At 37.4% G+C, this 18,261-nt stretch overlaps 1 protein-coding gene across 3 annotated transcripts in view; it reads left to right on the top strand.

Annotated features, from left to right (window-relative positions):
* The window catches only part of LOC116060611 (MAM domain-containing glycosylphosphatidylinositol anchor protein 1), a 195,929-nt gene extending 185,110 nt beyond the window's left edge, over positions 1 to 10,819 (top strand). Inside the window, exons 17-18 of one of the 3 annotated variants that reach the window (XM_031314277.2) lie at positions 846 to 954; positions 6,844 to 10,819. In XM_031314277.2, the coding sequence (XP_031170137.1) occupies positions 846 to 954; positions 6,844 to 6,929 (195 nt within the window). In that variant the 3' untranslated portion in view covers positions 6,930 to 10,819. Of the gene's footprint in view, positions 1 to 845; positions 964 to 6,843 lie in introns of all 3 variants that reach the window. The other 2 variants (XM_035999345.1, XM_031314276.2) reach the window with 2 other exon arrangements.
* Positions 10,820 to 18,261: the final 7,442 nt, after the last annotated feature.

The following is an 18,261-nucleotide window of genomic DNA, read 5'->3' as shown; positions in this document are numbered from 1 at the left end:
CACACCTGCTCCTGTATCTGTCTGGGATAACTTGAGGGTTAACTGCCTTGCTCAGTGGCTAGTTGGCAGATGTAGTGGAAAATATAGCTATATGTGGGAGCCCATGCACCGATTTCTGCATAGAGCACATTTGTGTAGAAGCCACTTAACAGTTCAAATGAGCCATTATTACTGTCGGATTGAAAATCCCTCAGACATGATTACACAGCAAGCGCTTTGGCTATCATGTTTAAAAATAAACAGTATGAAGCGCCAAAGTCTGTAGTTAAAGCCAATAACAACTATAGTCTTGAGAGTTGCTTTTGTTGTTATTTTGGAGCGAAAAAGTTTGCTTGTTTATTTGCTTTTTCCCTCCTCATATTCCACACAGAATACGCCTGGTTTTTGATTAGCTGGGTGCCTCGGTACACCACAGTAATTAGGCTGTCAGTCAAAACCAGATGGCTGGTGGCTATGATGGGGAAGTCGTCTGGAAAGTTTTCAGATGAGTCCCCTGTTTGGTTTTGTTGTTGTGGGTCGACGAATCACTATGGGATAAGAACCCAACTTCTAAATACTAAATCCTGAAGATACTTCTGTGCTGTTTGTTTAAATAATGTTCCAGCATGTCTTTTTAAAAGGCAGTGCCATTTAATTAATTCATTTGAGCAGTTTGAGATATTTTATGTTTAATCTAAAATGAAAGTGTTTTATCATCACCAATCTTTTTATTGAGAAGACTGGAAACATTTTATTTACTGTAGTAATTTTGTCAGACAAAATAGAACAGTATCAGTATCTCACCAAATATACTGTATATTGTCTCATATACTCACCCAGCATCCATCTGTCTCTTCCCTAAACAGATTGTATTTGAAGGAATTCGAGGCCCGAGTTTCGAGGGGGATATTGCCATTGACGACGTGTCCATCACCATAGGGAAGTGCAAGCAGGAGAACACTGTAGCCAGCGCAGGTAAGACAGGTAAGATAGACATAAACACCCAGAGAAACACAAAGGAGCATCTGTGATTAACTTTTTTCTGTGTGAAGACACATTCGAGGAAACTAAAGTGAGGAAGGCGATATGATTCTTAAAGGTCTACAAAGTTGATAGCTTTTTGTTTTCATGCCAATAAAGCACCAGCTAAGAAGCTGAAACAAAGCTGTATTAAACTGAGTTGAATTGAATTGATTTTAACTGAAAATAAATACATTGAGGGGTAGCAGAGAAGGGAATTACTAGCGACATGGTTTTCAAAGGACCAAGAGAAACATAACTAAACTGCTTCTTTAGTGAATGATAGGTGTGGGAATACGGTGCAGAGAGAAAATGTTGTCAGTGTGTGCTGTATGATGACAGGTGGACACCACAGGGCACTGGCGTGGAGGAGATTGGAAGCCTTGTCGTCATTTGTGGTCCCTCCTTTGCCTCTCGTTTTATTTACTTCACATTCCCCTCTATCTTTTCATCCTCTAAGTTTCCACACCATACCCCCCGCTGCCTCCTCCACACACACCTTATATCTTGTCTCTTTCCCTCATACCTTCTGTTCTCTATTAGTCATCCACCCATTATTATCCGTAAACCTCTGCACACTGCTCATCATCTTTAAAAGCTTCTGTTATTTACCCTGTAGAGAAAAAGAGAGGCCAGAGAGAAATTGTGTAATGATACGGATTTAGAGAAAAGGAGCATGAGTAAAGGTGAATGAGTGAGACAGGAATGTCTGTGCAGTGATAGAAAGAGTTACACACCTGGATCTAATAGTGGCTAGGCATCAGTCCACCAGGAGAATTGTTTTACTCCATTAACTGACCGCAATTTATCCACACTACTCATGCTGGCATGCTTGACAAGTCAAACCAAGCTATCGGATCATAAAATAAAACACCAGAATACTATTGTCTTACTTGCAAATACTGTTTGTGACGGTCCACTCTGCCTTAAGGGTGAACCAGAGAGAAAAACAAGTGAGTTACAGGGAATGAGTCCATGTCCATGTAAGTGTATGGAGAGCGACTCAAATAGCCTAAAGGGGGTGTGGAGAGGAGACAGAGATAGAGAAAAGGTCAAAAAGGAGAGTGACCGAAAGTAGTAGGCCTGAGTGTGTGTGTGTGTGTGTGTGTGTGTGTGTGTGCGTGCGTGCGTGCGTGCGTGTGCGTGCGTGTGTGTGTGTGTGAAAGAGAGGGAAGGAAATGGATGGAGAAACTGTCCAAGAACTAAAAGAAGAAAGAGAATATACAATTAAAACCTGCCAGCAGTTTAGCTACAGCTGGCCTCTGCCAGCCAAGACGTGCATACAAACATGCACGCACACACACACACACACACACACACACACACACACACACCCCTACACACAGGCGCATAAACATAATCAAATTCTTATAATTGCCTTCATTGCATTATCTCTGTCTACAGACACGCAGAACAACAGCTACTTGGCACTGTTCTCGTATTGTACACTGCCATTGCTGTTGGGTGAAATGGGGACACTTTGAAACTGTGAAACCGAACAAGAATCAAATGTTTATTCTACCATAGTAATGACCGTTACGATGGTAAAATAAACATTTGATTCTTGTTCGAATACACAACTGATCTTTTAACCATTGGTTAACCAATTACAGTTATTTGACATACAGTAACATTATTCAACATTTGCCACTGGACTCACTTTTACTGAAAAGTAATCTTACCATTTAAAAATGTGTGTAGTTTGTAACATGTCGCTTGCAACTAATTTTAATCAACTCAGTGTGTAATAGATGTCGTGTACAGATTGTAGTACAATAAGCTAGATGTTATGCAGCAACATGTGGCAAGTACCTGCATGGTATTGTTCACTTTTTTATTGTTAGGAACTAATACAAAGAAAACATTAGAGCCATGGAAACAACATAAACAGCAAAAATTTGAGTGACTTATTTACCTTCTCAACTTCCAGTTGTAAGATCTCTGCGTACGTGTGCAATCTCGCACATATGTGCATGTAGAGACGCTGGTGGATGGAGTGAATAATAGATGAAGGTGTAAACAGGAAGAGGAAAGCTCTTGAGCTCTCTGAGTCTGCGTGTGTGTGCTTTTGTGTCCTGCAGGTTTTGTGCAGGCAGAGACATACAGTGCAGACAGATGGGTAATTGTCAGGCAGGAGACTGAAGAGTCTTTGCCACTGAAGGAAATGTGTCTGACCTGTGTACAAATTTTGCCACCATGGTGATTTTGAGGTATTTGGGGATAAGATAAGATAAAATAGACTTTATTAATCCCACACTGGAGAAATTCCTGTGCTACAGCAACTCAAAAGAAAGAAAATGACACACATCAGAATAACACAAATACACATTAAGTAGACATAGGAGAAAAAAATATACATAAAGTATAAGAAATAGAAAAAATAGAATTAGTTATAATAATAATAGTAAAAATACAAACATATTTACACAATAAACACCTTATATAAACAGACAGTATATATACAGAGATATACAGATGAGTAAGGTGCGGATGAATAAGGATTATAGAAGGATTAAACTCCTCCTTAAACTCCTGTTTGCCAAGTATGATGAAATCATAGCATATATAATACCTCCAATTACACTTAATACAGAATCTCATACAGTATAGGAAAGGTAAATTTTACACTAGGTTCATTTGAGTCTGAACCAAAGGCTGTCTTCATACAAGTACAAGTACAGGTGTTTGTATAGCTAGATGGATAGATAGATAGATAGATAGATAGATAGATAGATAGATATAAGATATAATAGAGGCTAATTAAATGACAGATATCTTAAAGCAGACATGTATGGTGAGATGGTGCATTTGAATACACAAGTACAAAGCAGCACATAAAATCAATAGAAGCTTTGATCAGCAAACTGTCATATGGCTAGGTGTTTGTGTGTGTGTGTGTGTGTGTGTGTGTGTGTGTGTGTGTGTGTGTGTGTGTTGTGAGAGAGAGAGAGAGAGAGAGAGAGAGAGAGAGAGAGAGAGAGAGTAAGAGAGAGAGAGAAAGTTAGAGAGAGAGCAAATCAGTATGTTTCTGCCAGTGTGTAATACACTAGCAAGGACCACGCCACAACAATATGTAATTTAAAGATTTAATGAATGCTTGATTATATTGAATGTTAAGAGCATAGTAATAGATTTGGATGGGGGTGAGATTGAAAAGAGATGTTGTCTGGTTAGTTCATCCGGGAGGATGTGCTGGAGACCGGATGGAGTGAGACTCAGTGTGGGGGGGTTCCATCTCAGGTGCTTTCACCCGAGCTGATTCTAGGTAACCAGACGTTACCTAGAATGAGAAATGACTGGACTGATTAGGAAGGGAAGGGATGATGGTAGGAGGAAAGAGGGGATGAAGGACTGAGGTAAGTGAGAAGTCGAGGTATCAAAGGGGAAGGGAGGGTGGGTCGAGAATGCTAAGACAAACAGCAGTGAGTGGGTTGGCTTGAAATATAAAGGCTGGTCAGTGGTTGAGGTGTGGTTGAGGCGTGGCCCTGCTCCCGAACCTAAGTTAATACAATAACTTAATTTCTCCTGCTGCTCTATGCATTTCACAGGATGTAGAGGGAGAGTATGTGAGCCTGGCAGCATCACCCAGCTGATCGATCACACATGTGTCACACACATACACCCACACACTGCATACATACTCACAGACACATGTACTGTACATGTGCATCCACCCGTAAGTGTTTAAAGTGGAGACTATGTAAGCATATATACACGCACAGGGATGCTCACAAATACATTTGACAACTGCAGTATATGCATTCTAACACTTACATGCACACTTAAGGTTAACTATATGCACGCACAGGGGACTGTTATCCTACGGTCCTCCACAAATAAAGATGATTGAGTGATGATTGCCTCTGACATGTTTGGTGCAACATGGCCTGCATAAATCACAGAGCTCTACACGGCTCAGTTGTGTGTTCAGAGAGGAGGTGGCGGAAGGTGAGCTTGTCTCTTACTGATTTACGTTTTACTGTATTCTCGTTTCTTCATTGAAGGAGTTGCCTCATCATCTCTTTATTGCTTTCTATCACGTTGTTCCTCTGCATCATATTCTAGGAACTTACCAAATAACTTACTTAATATATAACTCAGAACTGCTTAATCTGTTTTATTTACACAGGAACAGCTCAAGTTTAAACAAGGAAGTAGCTACGCAAGATCAAATGGGCATTGACATTAAAAGTTTGCGTAGTGATTTTAAATGTTTGACTACTTGTGATCATCTGGATATTGCTAGCTAAACAGTTATTTTGTTGTTGTTGGTTGTAGTGCAGTGCAGCACAAAGAAGCAGGTTTAGAGGCTCAGTTTTAGGTGATTGGATTAAAATGCCTCTGAACTGTCTGTACTATGACATTCATGGAACCACCCACAAACAAACATGTACACCAACACATGCAAATATATTGTATATGCCCACAGTAATCTATTATCTTTCTAACTCCATTATAATTCCATGACAGAACAGATAGATGTATGATGTGTAGACCTGTAAGATTAAAAACGTGTTCTACTTTAATCGGTTTCTGTTGTTCACAAACCATGGGAATGTTTGTGTGTGTGTGTGTGTGTGTGTGTGTGTGTGTGTGTGTGTGTGTGTGTGTGTGTGTGTGTGTGTGTGTGTGTGTGTGTGTGTGTGTGTGTGTGTGTGTGTGTGTGTGTGTGTGTGTGTGTGTGTGTGTGTCTGCTGCGTATGGATCAAAGTTTTATTATAAATATTGATTTTCTGCCTGGAGGACGGACCCTTGATATGAAATCATATTGATCGTTTTAATACAATAACTACTTTTTATTTATGAAACTGTCTTTGAGCATGTCTAATTTGTTGTAGCGCTGTGTATTGAAAAGAGAGAGTGCATTGTATATATGTAAAGGAAGAGATGTTTTTATACACTGCTTCTGTGTAAGTAATATTTTAACCATAGACATGGAATGGATTAATTCAATCCATTTTATTTCTATGATTTTAACCTAAAAGAAAATGTATAGAAATCTTAGGCAATTTCATGTATACACCTGCAGTTTGTCTTATCAGAGTCAAATCACAACACATAAAAGATGTGTGTACTGCATCTTCTAACTGTGCAAAAAAACAATTACAACCTGCTGGCAGAAAAAAAAAAAAAAAATCCATCACATATTGGTGGTGATGACATCCATTGTAACTTCTTTTTATCATTAAAATCTTAAAGTTGTCATGACAAAGTGTAGACTTGCAATAATGAATCTCTGTTTCTCTTACATGTTTACTCGTCCACCCCCTCATTATTGGTTCTGTCTCTCTCCCCCTCTTTCCCACTCATCTCTTTCTTTCTTCCCTGACGGTTTCTCACTTTTCTCCGCGTGAATCATAAAAACAGAGAGCCATTTTCCTACAACCCTCCTTTTGCAAGTAATTTTTACTTTGATAACTAGATGTATGTTTTAGAGATGCTTTTATTGTTAGACCATTGGTAAAATCAATAGGAATTAATAACTATGTCTAAATGTGTACATATTTTTCAAATTTGAATGAATTACATTCCAACATCAGACGTCTTACTCTGAGCATCAGTGTCAGGGTTCAAAGGTTTAATCACACATGTAAAATGTTGCATCAGCCAGCGATAAAAAGCTCCCCCCCCTCCCGTATTTACTTAGAAGGATAATTGATGGCTAGAGTGTAAAAAGCCCTCATGACTGTTCGGCACATCTGTAATTATAGGAATGTATTACAAAAACACGTCTTTGCTATAGAACCTTTTAAAGTCATGACAAAACAGTAAAACCTGGCAGTAAGGTGTCTGTACGTATTTTATGTATGAATTCATGTTGTTTTCTTTTGTCTGTTTCCATAGTTCTGATTGGTGGATCACACCCGCTCCCATTGGCCAGCTGGCTGACCTTTGGCCTCTCCTGCTTCATGTTGCTACTCTACAGATGATGAGCACTGCAACACCACCTGTCTGTAGTGACAGACACTGCCCTGACTCACACTCTTATATTTCTCCCTCTATCCTTCTCCCTGACCTTTCCTCTGCGTACCTGTCTCCCTAACTGTCTTTCCTTCTCCACTCAATGTCTTTCTATCCTTCGTGCATCCATTTCATCCTTCTTGCTTAGGTACATGGTAACACAAAGTCTTTGTCTAGTTTCTCTTCCTCTGCTTTCTTTGAACATTTCCCCCCAGAACCTTAGTATAACCAACTAACGTGCATACTGTATTTAAGGTGAACATACTTAATGATCTTTGACAGTTGAACTTCACATTCTCTGCTTTGTCACTCTATTTATCTGATTAGATTCACTTTAATCCATGTCAGCGTGTCACTTTGTCACCTTTACCTCTCCGTCATCAACCTTTTTCATGCATACATGCACCCTCTCATGTATCGCCACTCCCTCGAACCACAATCCTCAACGGCCCCTCCACCCTATTCCCAAGACACACCAAAGTGTCGGACACTCTACCAAAGATGACAAAGGACCTGAGGGAATAAAACAAGGGAACAGGGATTCCAGGGACAAAGTGAAAGAGAGAGAGAAAGAAAGTGGGAAAATATTTCTTTTTCACAAAGACTGCCTCCCTTCAGTCCCGACCGCTAGGACCTTGGGAGCTACTGAAGGACAAAGAGAAAGGCAAAGAAAAAGCAACTGATGAATGAATGAATGAATAAACAAATGAATGCTGAGTAAAGGACGAACCAGGAACAGAGGGAAAAAGAAGTGTGTGCTCCTGATAGCCTCTCTGCTTGCCCTCTGCTTGCCACAAGAGACAAACCTCAGTGCGGATTATACGTGTACATTTATCTCTATATATATTAAATATAACAAAGTTTAAACTTAAACACAACTCGGACAGTGGGGGACTTTACAAAGTGAAATTAAAGAAGCACAACGTTTATACAACCTCTGCTGTTCTTTTGGGTTTTATTCTACTTATTATGTGATGTTGCAATTTGTCAGACCTATTCAATGTTTTTGATATTTTACTTTTTTTTGTTTTGTTTTGTTTATGGCGTTATAAAGGTCAGGGGCACTGGGTAATAAAGTATTATATTAATATTTATGAGAAGAGCAGAAGATGATTTGTGATCCAGAACTTGAATTGAGCATGATGAGGGAAATACAAGGATGACCCAACCTGCCTGGATAGAAACGTAAACTCTTCTTTGCACATACTGATCACACACACACAAACACACACACACACACACACACACACACACACACACGCACACACACACACACACACACACACACACACCCGTCACTGGACATCATGACTCAGATGTCCAGATTGAGATTGAGAAAAACGTGGTGTGGTACGTGAGGGCAGAAAAGAGCCTGGAGTGAGTTCAGTTGAGTACTTCTTTGTCTGCAGGTTATTGAATGTCATGTATGAATTTCCCATACACTTCTTTCACATGAGTGAAAGACAGAGAAGATTGTCAGTATCTGGCGAGTGTGCAGTGCAGATTGCATATCCAATTCTCTGTCATTGTTTAATTAACGTTGAATGTCTGTATTGTAAACATTTATTCATGATCACATAGATAGGATTGTTAAAGTTTAGCAATACTCATATCTATATACAATAGTTTATAATTGCATAAGATAGCAGTTTAGTCTACAGAAAAAAACGTCCCAAACACATCGTAATGGATACTTTTCTCATCATTTGTCAGTTTTAATTTATAATTACTAGTATATGCACTATTCATAAAGTTCCTTAATTAAAGCTGTAGCTATTTTAATCATCCAGTGGATATATAGTATGTTTGCTTTTCTGCATCACGCTTTAACTTAACTCAAGAAAGCTCCACATTCACCCTGCTCCAGTAACCGATCTACTTTTGTATGCTAATCTGCTTCATAATCATGTGCATTACATGTAAATCGTGTAAACATCTTATGTTCTTTTGTCTGTCATGTCACATTGATTTGACCATTGCACTTGTTTTTTTTGTTAGTTTTTGTTTACTTTATTGTGGTCGGTACAAATTGTATTACTGGTTTAATAATCATAAATAGTACATAATACACAATAATTTGCCTATTTGACTTGCCCATTCTGGTGTGGGTGGCAATTTCCATGTTAAGATGGATGTGTACAATATCAGATGGTATCATTGCCAGCCTTCAGCTAACACAAAGCTGTGTAAGGCATATTGGACAAATCTGTGAAGCTCCACTGACAGAAGTGTATTATAAGAACATGGAAGTCCTTTTAAACTTACTGTAAGCAAGCTCCCAATATTCCTGCTTTATCTCTGCCATCATAAATGTACTTTGGTACGATGAGTGCACCTGATGGTAGGTTGTACCTGAATGATACAAACTATTTTAGAAGTAAACTTGAGTGACATGCTGTCCTGTAAATGTAGCTTGTTCATTCTGCAATCTCTAAAGTAAAGCTGAAAATATTTCCAACTTTTTTTAATCTCGTCAAAATGCCCCTGCTATTTTCCCAAAACACAACATAGCAAAAAGTGCCTGTTTTTAGGCATTCATTGCAACACCTCCATTTCTATCGGCTTATGTGGCTAAGGGAATTGGCTACATGTGGTATTATTCAGCACTAAAGCAGCACACTGTGGGACAGTACTAGTACTAAATACATTTTAGAAATATCATTAAGCACTGATGTGCATGACATTTCATCGTGCTAACTGTCAAATCATTCCTTATATTGCCTCATAGTTCAATGGCAGTAGTAAGAGGGGAAAGACCATTTCCATCATTGCATTTGGACATGCAACAGATGCAAATTAACAGACAGAATACTGTGGAAATCGTAAGATATATTGTCTGTAACGTTTTTGTTTTATTTCCCAATCTTACACACAGACACACCTTGGTTGTGTTTTGGCTTTTTATGACGATTTATAGCTCAAGTTTAAAGTGGAAGACATTGCATTATTTCACCCACCTGTAAACAGAATATCAAAGCATAACATACACATGTGCAAATAATCCAACCCATTTCTAAGCTTTCCCAGTATCATTGTGTTGACTGATGAAGCAAAAAATTGTCGCTTTTTACCAAGGAGTATTAAAATATGTGGCAAGGTGGGAAAATCACTTGTACTGTATCTATCAACTCTGTATTATATAGCAACGTTTGTTTTTGTTTTATACAAAAATTAATCAACAAAATTCTTCCAAACTGGCACACTACAGTCAACTCTGAGTCATCATAAACAGTGCTTGATTCCCTCCCAAATGGGAAACATTGTTTTAAATAGAACGTAAACCGTAATTTTTTTGGTTTAATACAAACCATTTTAATGTTGGTATAGAAATTGCCATTTTACAATAATTAAGTGAGTAGTGAGTGTAATCACGCCTGTACCCACATTTCATTTTGCTCCTGCCGTATCTAGGACAGATACAACGTGAGGTTTGCATATATCTTCCTTAATGTAATCACATGCTAAAAGCATCACTCATAATTCAAGTGATATTTATTATTTCAGTAGAAAATAACTGAATTATGTAAAAAAAAAAAGCAAATAAATCAAAATATTTTGTCAATAATAAAAGAAATAGGTCCTAGGTGACATTTTGGTAGCAAATCAACAAATATTTTAAACATGCTGAGCGTCATATAGTGTTGCAGCTAAGCACAGTGAGACGTGTAGCACAACTGTCATTTAGCATGCAACAAAAATGTAATGCATTTGACTGATATTTTGAGTAGAAGAGGAAGCCGAAGGCCCATCAAAACATATTTCATCCTAAAACTGCATAAATAGAACCAAACTCAACTTCAAAATAATTATTTCCTGTGTCTTTTAACCAGCAAACATAACGTGTTGGATTGTCCAAAAGTAAAAAAGACAAAAAACACTTTCACCAGGTACACCGAAGGGCCCTCTAGATATAACTTGATGATTTGAAATCCAGTTTTAAGTGATTTTTATAAAGACAAACCAAATACAAGACAATTAGCTAAATGTTTACCATGTGAATTAGTGATGAAAATTAAAATTGCAATTGCAATTCCCAAAAAGTAAAGAATTTTTGGATCTTGTTTGAGTCCGCTAAATGTGAGCAACTTGGCCATTTCCACTTGCTGTTAGCAACATGCTCATTCATCTGTTTACTGAGTCCCTGTAGAGCTGCATATGTACACATAGAGTACACACATACATAGATAGCAACAACTGGAAGGACAAACTGACTGTTAATCGTCCACCTTCTGTATAGTATCTGGACTGTCTTGACCTGATTGGAATTGACCTGGAACTACCCAGCCTCTGTTCCCTTCTTAACTTCAAAAGCTGGCAATACACTGAGCAACTGTGTGGCAATATATTGAGTATTCCTGCTGGCAACAGTAATAAAAGGAGGTACATGTTCAAAAGTTAATTAATTTTTTTGGGGGACATAAGCTAATGTAAAAAAAAACAGTGTCTGAGTGCTGGGTAATGCTTCCCTGTAATGTTACCTAAAACCTTATGAGGGGATAACCGCCTTGGTTTACAGATTGAAATGACCTTTCTGAAAAAAACGCTATGACCCTTGCCCTGGTTTCCCCAAAAAAGGGTTAAAATGAAAACGTTTCAATATGATGTTGAATTGAGTATGTTACCTTCTGATCGTCTGGCACACACCTTGCAAGTCCACAAGTAACAGAATCCCAGTGCTCCAGTGGACTTTTTGACATTTTGACAAATACACATGGCAGTGTTTCTGTGCAGTGTTCTGTGGCATCAACCGTTTCACCAAGCAGCTTAAAAGTGATATGCCTTAAAAACCTTATGAATTGTTTTTTTAGAACGCACCTGACTATTGTAACTCACTGTGACAAGCATTGTCTTCACATTAAGTAAGTTTTGGGAAACAGTGCATCGGTCACAGTGATAGTACACATGCTGACTGTAAGGTTTTAAGGCAAACGATGTGAAATGCACCTTTAATGGGAAGAAAAGGGAGAGGGGTATCAAACAAAGCTGGGTGTTGTATATCTCTGTCATGTACTGAAGTATTTTAGAGGAAAAATATATTTGAAATATGACTCTGAAAGGTATAAATAAACATTAATGAAACTAAATGTTTTAGTTATTATTGTTTTTTGCTGCAGATTCTCTTGTATGAAAACAGGAATATGCTTTTGGGTAATATGCATATTCCTTCTCTGGTGGAGAGTTAAATGAGAAGATTACTCTCATGTACACTAAATATCAAGCTACACCCGGCATCTTAAATTAGCATTAACACTGGGGTCATGTGAAACAGCTAGCCTGTCTCTGTCCAAAGGCAACACATTCTGACTACCAGCACAACTAAAGCTCACTAATAAACACATTATTAATCTGTACAAAAACTAAAGTGTGAAAGCAACAAGTTGCAATTTTACAGAGGGTTATGTGCTGGACCATTTCTTGGCTGGGTCCGGTAACTTCCTATAACCTTGTCGTCACCCTGAGGTTGCCAGGCAACCAGCGGAGACTTTGTGTTGAGACTTCAGAAAGTTACTTTTCCCAGCCAAGAAATAGTCTGACACATAAACCACACATTAAAACCGAAGTTACGTGTTTTATTTTTTTACACTTCCGTTTTTGTTGATTAGTGACCTCACTGCTAAACTAAGCTACTTGGCTGTTGGTATCAGTCTTCTCATCTAACTCGCAGCAAAGACAGCGAATCAGCAAAGAAAGCAGAGAAAAAAAGAGTCACTGCAAATGTAGTACAATCAACATTTTCCAGCTAACCTCATGTTCAAAAAGTAAAACCTACTATAACCTGTAATCCTATTGCCACACCGTAAAGATGTCAGATTGAGTCACAGGCTGCAATGGTGCAAGTTCTTTTTAGTCAAAAAGACCATTTCATGATATAAACCTTTATTTATTTGTTAAATCGCTATTACAAAGACTAAATAGCTGAAGGACAAGTGTGACTTACTGCACTGCTGGTAAAGTATTTCAAATAAGTGCTGATACTTATGTCTGAGATGCAGCCTGGTGCGACCTTTGTTACTAGAAAATACATCACAACAGCAGGAGGGAATTACAGAACTGTTCCAGGTGCCTAAAGATACTAATTTACTACACACATTTTATGAAGTGTGATTAATGGACTAACATCTTTGAACTTCTTACCACAATATGCATAAGTACACAGAGCACATAACTTGACAAAGATGTGGATGACTTTTCCATCAAAGTAGACCAAGAAACTTCACTGGTGTTTTGATGTAGAATGTATTATTATATTATATTTTTCGATGAGGCATTTCTTTAATAGTTTTGTTTTCATGTATTTTGTCTTTACATGACCCTCGTGCTACGCGTTCAGAGTGGACAGTATAGAACAACATACGCAGAAATTAATGAGAATCCTCAGGAATGAATAAATTGCTAAACAAATGTCAGCACTTGCTCGCTAATGACTTTACTGCCAAGGCCGCCAGCTCATGCATGACTAATTTGTGAAATGTGTGTACTGTAAATAGACTCACACAAATGGCTTTCTCCCATCTTACAGCACAGGATGTCACCACAAAGTCATACCATCACCGCGAAAAAAGTAATCGGATTTAATTTACACTCCAAGTGTGTGTGATTATCTTCTCACTTGCATTGACATTATCACTGTCTCTTAATGTGTTTTGCAATTGCTTACTGGTTCTCCCCTTTTGTTTTTGTCTTTCCCCCTCAGCCTTTTGTCGTTTATCTTCTGTCACTGTCTTCAGTTTCTGTTCTTACAACTAAAATAGATATAGACCAGACATATACAGTAAGTATAACGAACCTGTCTGGTTTTGACCTTCTTGTTGGCTGTTCCTGTTCCTGTTTAGCGTGCTTACTTCAGTCTGGAGAACTGGAAAAAGTGATAGGTGTCATATGAGGTTTTCAGCTATTTTTGCTCAAGTCGTTTTTTGTAAGTTTTGACCTTCGGCTTCTGGCAAGAGAGCTTTCTCATCTCAGAATAACATGCAAGGTCCAGCTGAGACATGGCTGCTCTCTCTCTATCACACACACAGACACAAGTTCCACCCACGTTTCTTGCTCACTTACATTTATTTTATATCTTTGGTTTTGTTCTGATATGTCTTTATTATAAGGCATAGACAGCTAAATTGGAGAAAAAAGAAAAACAGGAAGAAAAATAATTAAATGGTGTCTGCTTATGTGCAGACGTGAGAGGCCGGTGCTCATACACAGCTCTTTTCCTCTTTTCACTCTTCTCATCTCCTCTCTTTTCACCCTCTCTCCTCTCTCTCTCTCTCTCTCAATTGAGCGAAGCAGAGATGTACAGATAGAAGTCTAATTAATGTGTGCTTTCTACTCTGAGCAGCCTCTTAGTGGAGGGGTTTGAGCTGAATGGTTCAGAGCTGCACTGTTCTCATTCATTTGTTGTCTTTGACACTGGGGATATAGGATTTCTTACCGAGGCCTGTGACTACAGTTGTCTCACACTTGTACAAAGAAGGGAGAAAGGCTTTTCTGCTGCGCCTGTAGATTCAAAGATTACCCAGGTTCATTACTAATAGGTCCAAGCTTTGCTTCTGAAAAATCCCTATGATGTTTGGATGCTTACCCAGAATCAATGTACATCCATGTGCATAAAGCAACCCAGCAACTGGCCATACCCAAGTTATACCCAAGGCATAATTGCGTAAGAAGAAGGTGAAGTATTGAGAATATGGTTTTAATTAGTACACATTTCATTAAATAACATTGAATAATACCAATAATGTATTAAACAAAAGTAGAATACTCAAAAGAAAAGTCATAGTACAGCATGTCAAAAAAAGTTGTGTAAAAGTCATAGTATATCGAAAAAAAAGTGATAAAGTCATAGTATAGTTTGACAAAAAAAGTCATGAAAAAAACATAGTATAGTATGTCGAAAAAAGTAATGAAAAAGACATAGCATAGTATATCGAAAAAAGTCATAGCATAGTATATTGAAAAAAGTCATAGTATGGTATGTTGAAAAAAGTCATAGTATAGAATGTTGAAAAAAAGTCATAGTCATAGTATGTAAAAAAGTGATAAAAAGTCAGTATAGTATGTTAAAATAGTTTAAAAAAAGTCACAGTAGGGTGCCCAGATAGCTCGGTTGGTAGAGCGGGCGCCCATGTGTGGAGGTTTGCTCCTCGACGCGGGGGGCCCAGGTTTGACTCCGGACTGGGGCCCTTTGCTGCATGTCATTCCCCCTCTCTATCCCCTTCCATGTCTTTAGCTGTCCTATAGGAATAAGGGCCTAAAATGCACAAAAATTAATCTTGAAAAAAAGCCATAGTATAGCATTTTGAAAAAAGCCATTAAAAAGTGGTATGGAATGTTGAAAAAAATCATAGTATAGTTTGTCAAACAAAGTCATAGTATAATGTTGAAAACTCATGAAATAGTCATAGATAGTATGATGAAAAAGTCATAAAAAAGTTATAGTATATCGAAAAAAGTCATAGTTTACTATGTCGAAAAAGATCATAGTATAGAATATTGATAAAGTCATAGTATAGTATTTCGAAAAAAGTCATAGTATATAGTATATATACTAAGTGTTAAAAAAGTAGCTCACCTGGTAGAGCGTGCACCCCATGTAAAGAGGCTCAGTCCTTGCTGCAGCGGCCGCCGGTTCAATTTCAACTTGCGGCTATCCTATTGAATAAAGGCCTAAAATACCAAATTCCTAAAAAGGAAAAAGTCATAGTATATAGTATGTCGAAAAAAGTGATAACAAAGTCACAGTATATATGTCAAAAAAAGTAATAGTATAGTATGTCAAAAAAAGGGACAAACTGATAAAGTCATGTCACGTCAAAAAAAGGCATAGTAAAGCATGTCGAAAAAAGTGATAAAAAAACTCATAGTATGTATGTCGAAAAAGTCAAAGTATAGTAAGTCAAAAAAGTGATAACAAAGTCATTGTATAGTATATTGAAAAAAGTGATAAAGTCATAGTATAGTATGTCGAAAATTGTCATAGTATAGTATGTCTAAAAAGTGACAAAAAAGTCGTAGTATAGTATGTCGAAAATTGTCATAGTATAGTATGTCAAAAAAGTCATAGTATAGTATGTTGAAAAAAGTCATGGTGTGGTTTGTCAAAAAGAATTATGACAAAGTCATAGTATAGTATATCTAAAAAAGTCATTGTATGGATATATATGTTGAAAACAAGCAGTGATAACAAATTCTTATTATAGTAAAAAAGTGACAAAAAAGGCATAGTATAGTATGTCGAAAAAAGTCACGGTATAGTATGTCAAAAAAGTGATAACAAAGTCATTGTATAGTATGTCGAAAAAAGACATTAAAAAGTTACAGTATAGTAATTTGAAAAAAAGTGATACAAAAGTGATATTATAGTATGTCAAAAAAGTGATAAAAAGTCATAGTAGAGTATGTCGAAAAAAGTCATGATATAGTTTGTTAAAAAAGTGATAAAGTCATAGTATGTATGTCGAAAAAGTTATAGTATAGTATGTCATGTATGTCACATGGCCTGGACAGGGTATTGAACCTTGGTAAGAGTCTACAATGACTACTTACTGTGCCACCAAAGAATTGAAAAGTTGAAAACTGTCTTAGCAAAGTATGTCGAAAAAAGTGATAAAAAAAGTCATAGTATAGTATGTGAAAAAAGTCATAGTATAGAATGTTAAAAAAAATCATAGTATATCGAAAAGAGTCATAATATAGTATGTCGACAAAAAGTGATAACAAAGTCATAGTATAGTATTTCGAAAAAAGTGACAAAAGAGTCATGGTATAGTATATCGAAAAAAGTCATAGTATAGTATGTCGAAAAAAGTGATAACAAAGTCATAGTATAGTATTTCGAAAAAAGTGACAAAAAAGTTATGGTATAGTATATCGAAAAAAGTCATAGTATAGAATGTTGAAAAAAGTCATAGTATAGTATATAGAACTTAGTCATAGTATATAGTATGTCAAAAAGTGATCAAAAAGTAGCTGACCTGGTAGAGCACCCCATGTACAGAGGCTCAGTCCTTGCTGCAGCGGCTGCTGGTATGGCATGTTGAAAAAAGTGATTAAAAAGTCATAGTATGTATGTATGTCAAAAAAAGCCATAGTATAGTATGTAAAAAAAACCGTCATGAAAAGGGCCAGCCTGGACTGGGTATTGAACCTGGGTCTGAGTCTGCAGTGACTACTTGCTGGTTGCCTTCATTAAAGCTATAGTGTGTAGTTTCTGTCTTCCATGAGAAATTCAAAGTAATGACAACAAAACTGTCGGCACATCCACATGATGCAAACCTTCGGTGATCATGCACTCCCCTCACCCTTCCTCCACACAATTACATGTAACTAAGGAGGACACGGAGGATTAAAAAAACATAATGGACTCTTTAGAAGAGGTAATTATCTTTGCTCAATTTTCTGCTGCGAAAGTCGCCGGATGACAATTTTCTGAACATAGCCATACTGAGAAATACAGAGAGAGTTTTGTGGAGCCAATAGTCTTAATTAGCTTTGAATCAACTCATTTGTCAATGGCTTAAATGTAACGGATGTTCATCAATATAAAAAAGTTACACACTAAAGCGTTAACAAATTATTTTAACCCAAACCACAATCTTTTTCTGAAACCTACCCAAGTCATTTTGGAAGGAAAAGACAGATGATCTCATCCTGCCAAAGGGGCGTCGGATCAGAAAACTTTCATCTGTTGTTGGACAAACCAACTATCTCTATCTTATCATTTCATTTGGCAGACTTGCTGTATTTGCTTGTCATATCGGACCTTTACAAAGAACAATCCACTTATAAAGTGTCAACTATTTGTCATATATTCTCTCCTTGCTCTATTATTTTAAGAATCTTGATGATTTTTGGAAATATCTAGCTTTCTTGTGCATCGTCTCCTACACACTTACACCCATATTTAGTATTGTAGAAATGTATGGGGTCAGTTCCAATCTAGAAAAAAAACTTGACTGCTTAATATGAGTTTGTAAAACATGGAGCCACAAGTGGGATTTAAAACAGAGGGAAGAATGTGATTATAAAAATCCTAATAATACCAAGTGCTCACATGTCAGTGTGTGGACCTACAGCACAGCATTTCAGGTCTTTACTTCCTTCCTCCCTTACTTACTTACCTCCATCCTTTCTTTCCTCCAGAGAAAGCCAAGGCATCTCATGGATGAGAGCTTTGTGTTAAACACACACCTTAACATGTGCATTGCTCTCAAAGGAGTGACAAACTTAGCGAAAATGGTTCTGTTATGCTTGAAGAGTGAATTCCATTTGTGTGATATTCAGCCACTGGAGATCTTATGTGCTTTA

The sequence above is a fragment of the Sander lucioperca genome, chromosome 3 (genome assembly GCF_008315115.2).
Source record: "Sander lucioperca isolate FBNREF2018 chromosome 3, SLUC_FBN_1.2, whole genome shotgun sequence".
Taxonomy (NCBI): domain Eukaryota; kingdom Metazoa; phylum Chordata; class Actinopteri; order Perciformes; family Percidae; genus Sander; species Sander lucioperca.
The sequence above is the reverse complement of the archived record's forward strand: the minus strand, read 5'-3'. Positions and strand labels throughout refer to the sequence as shown.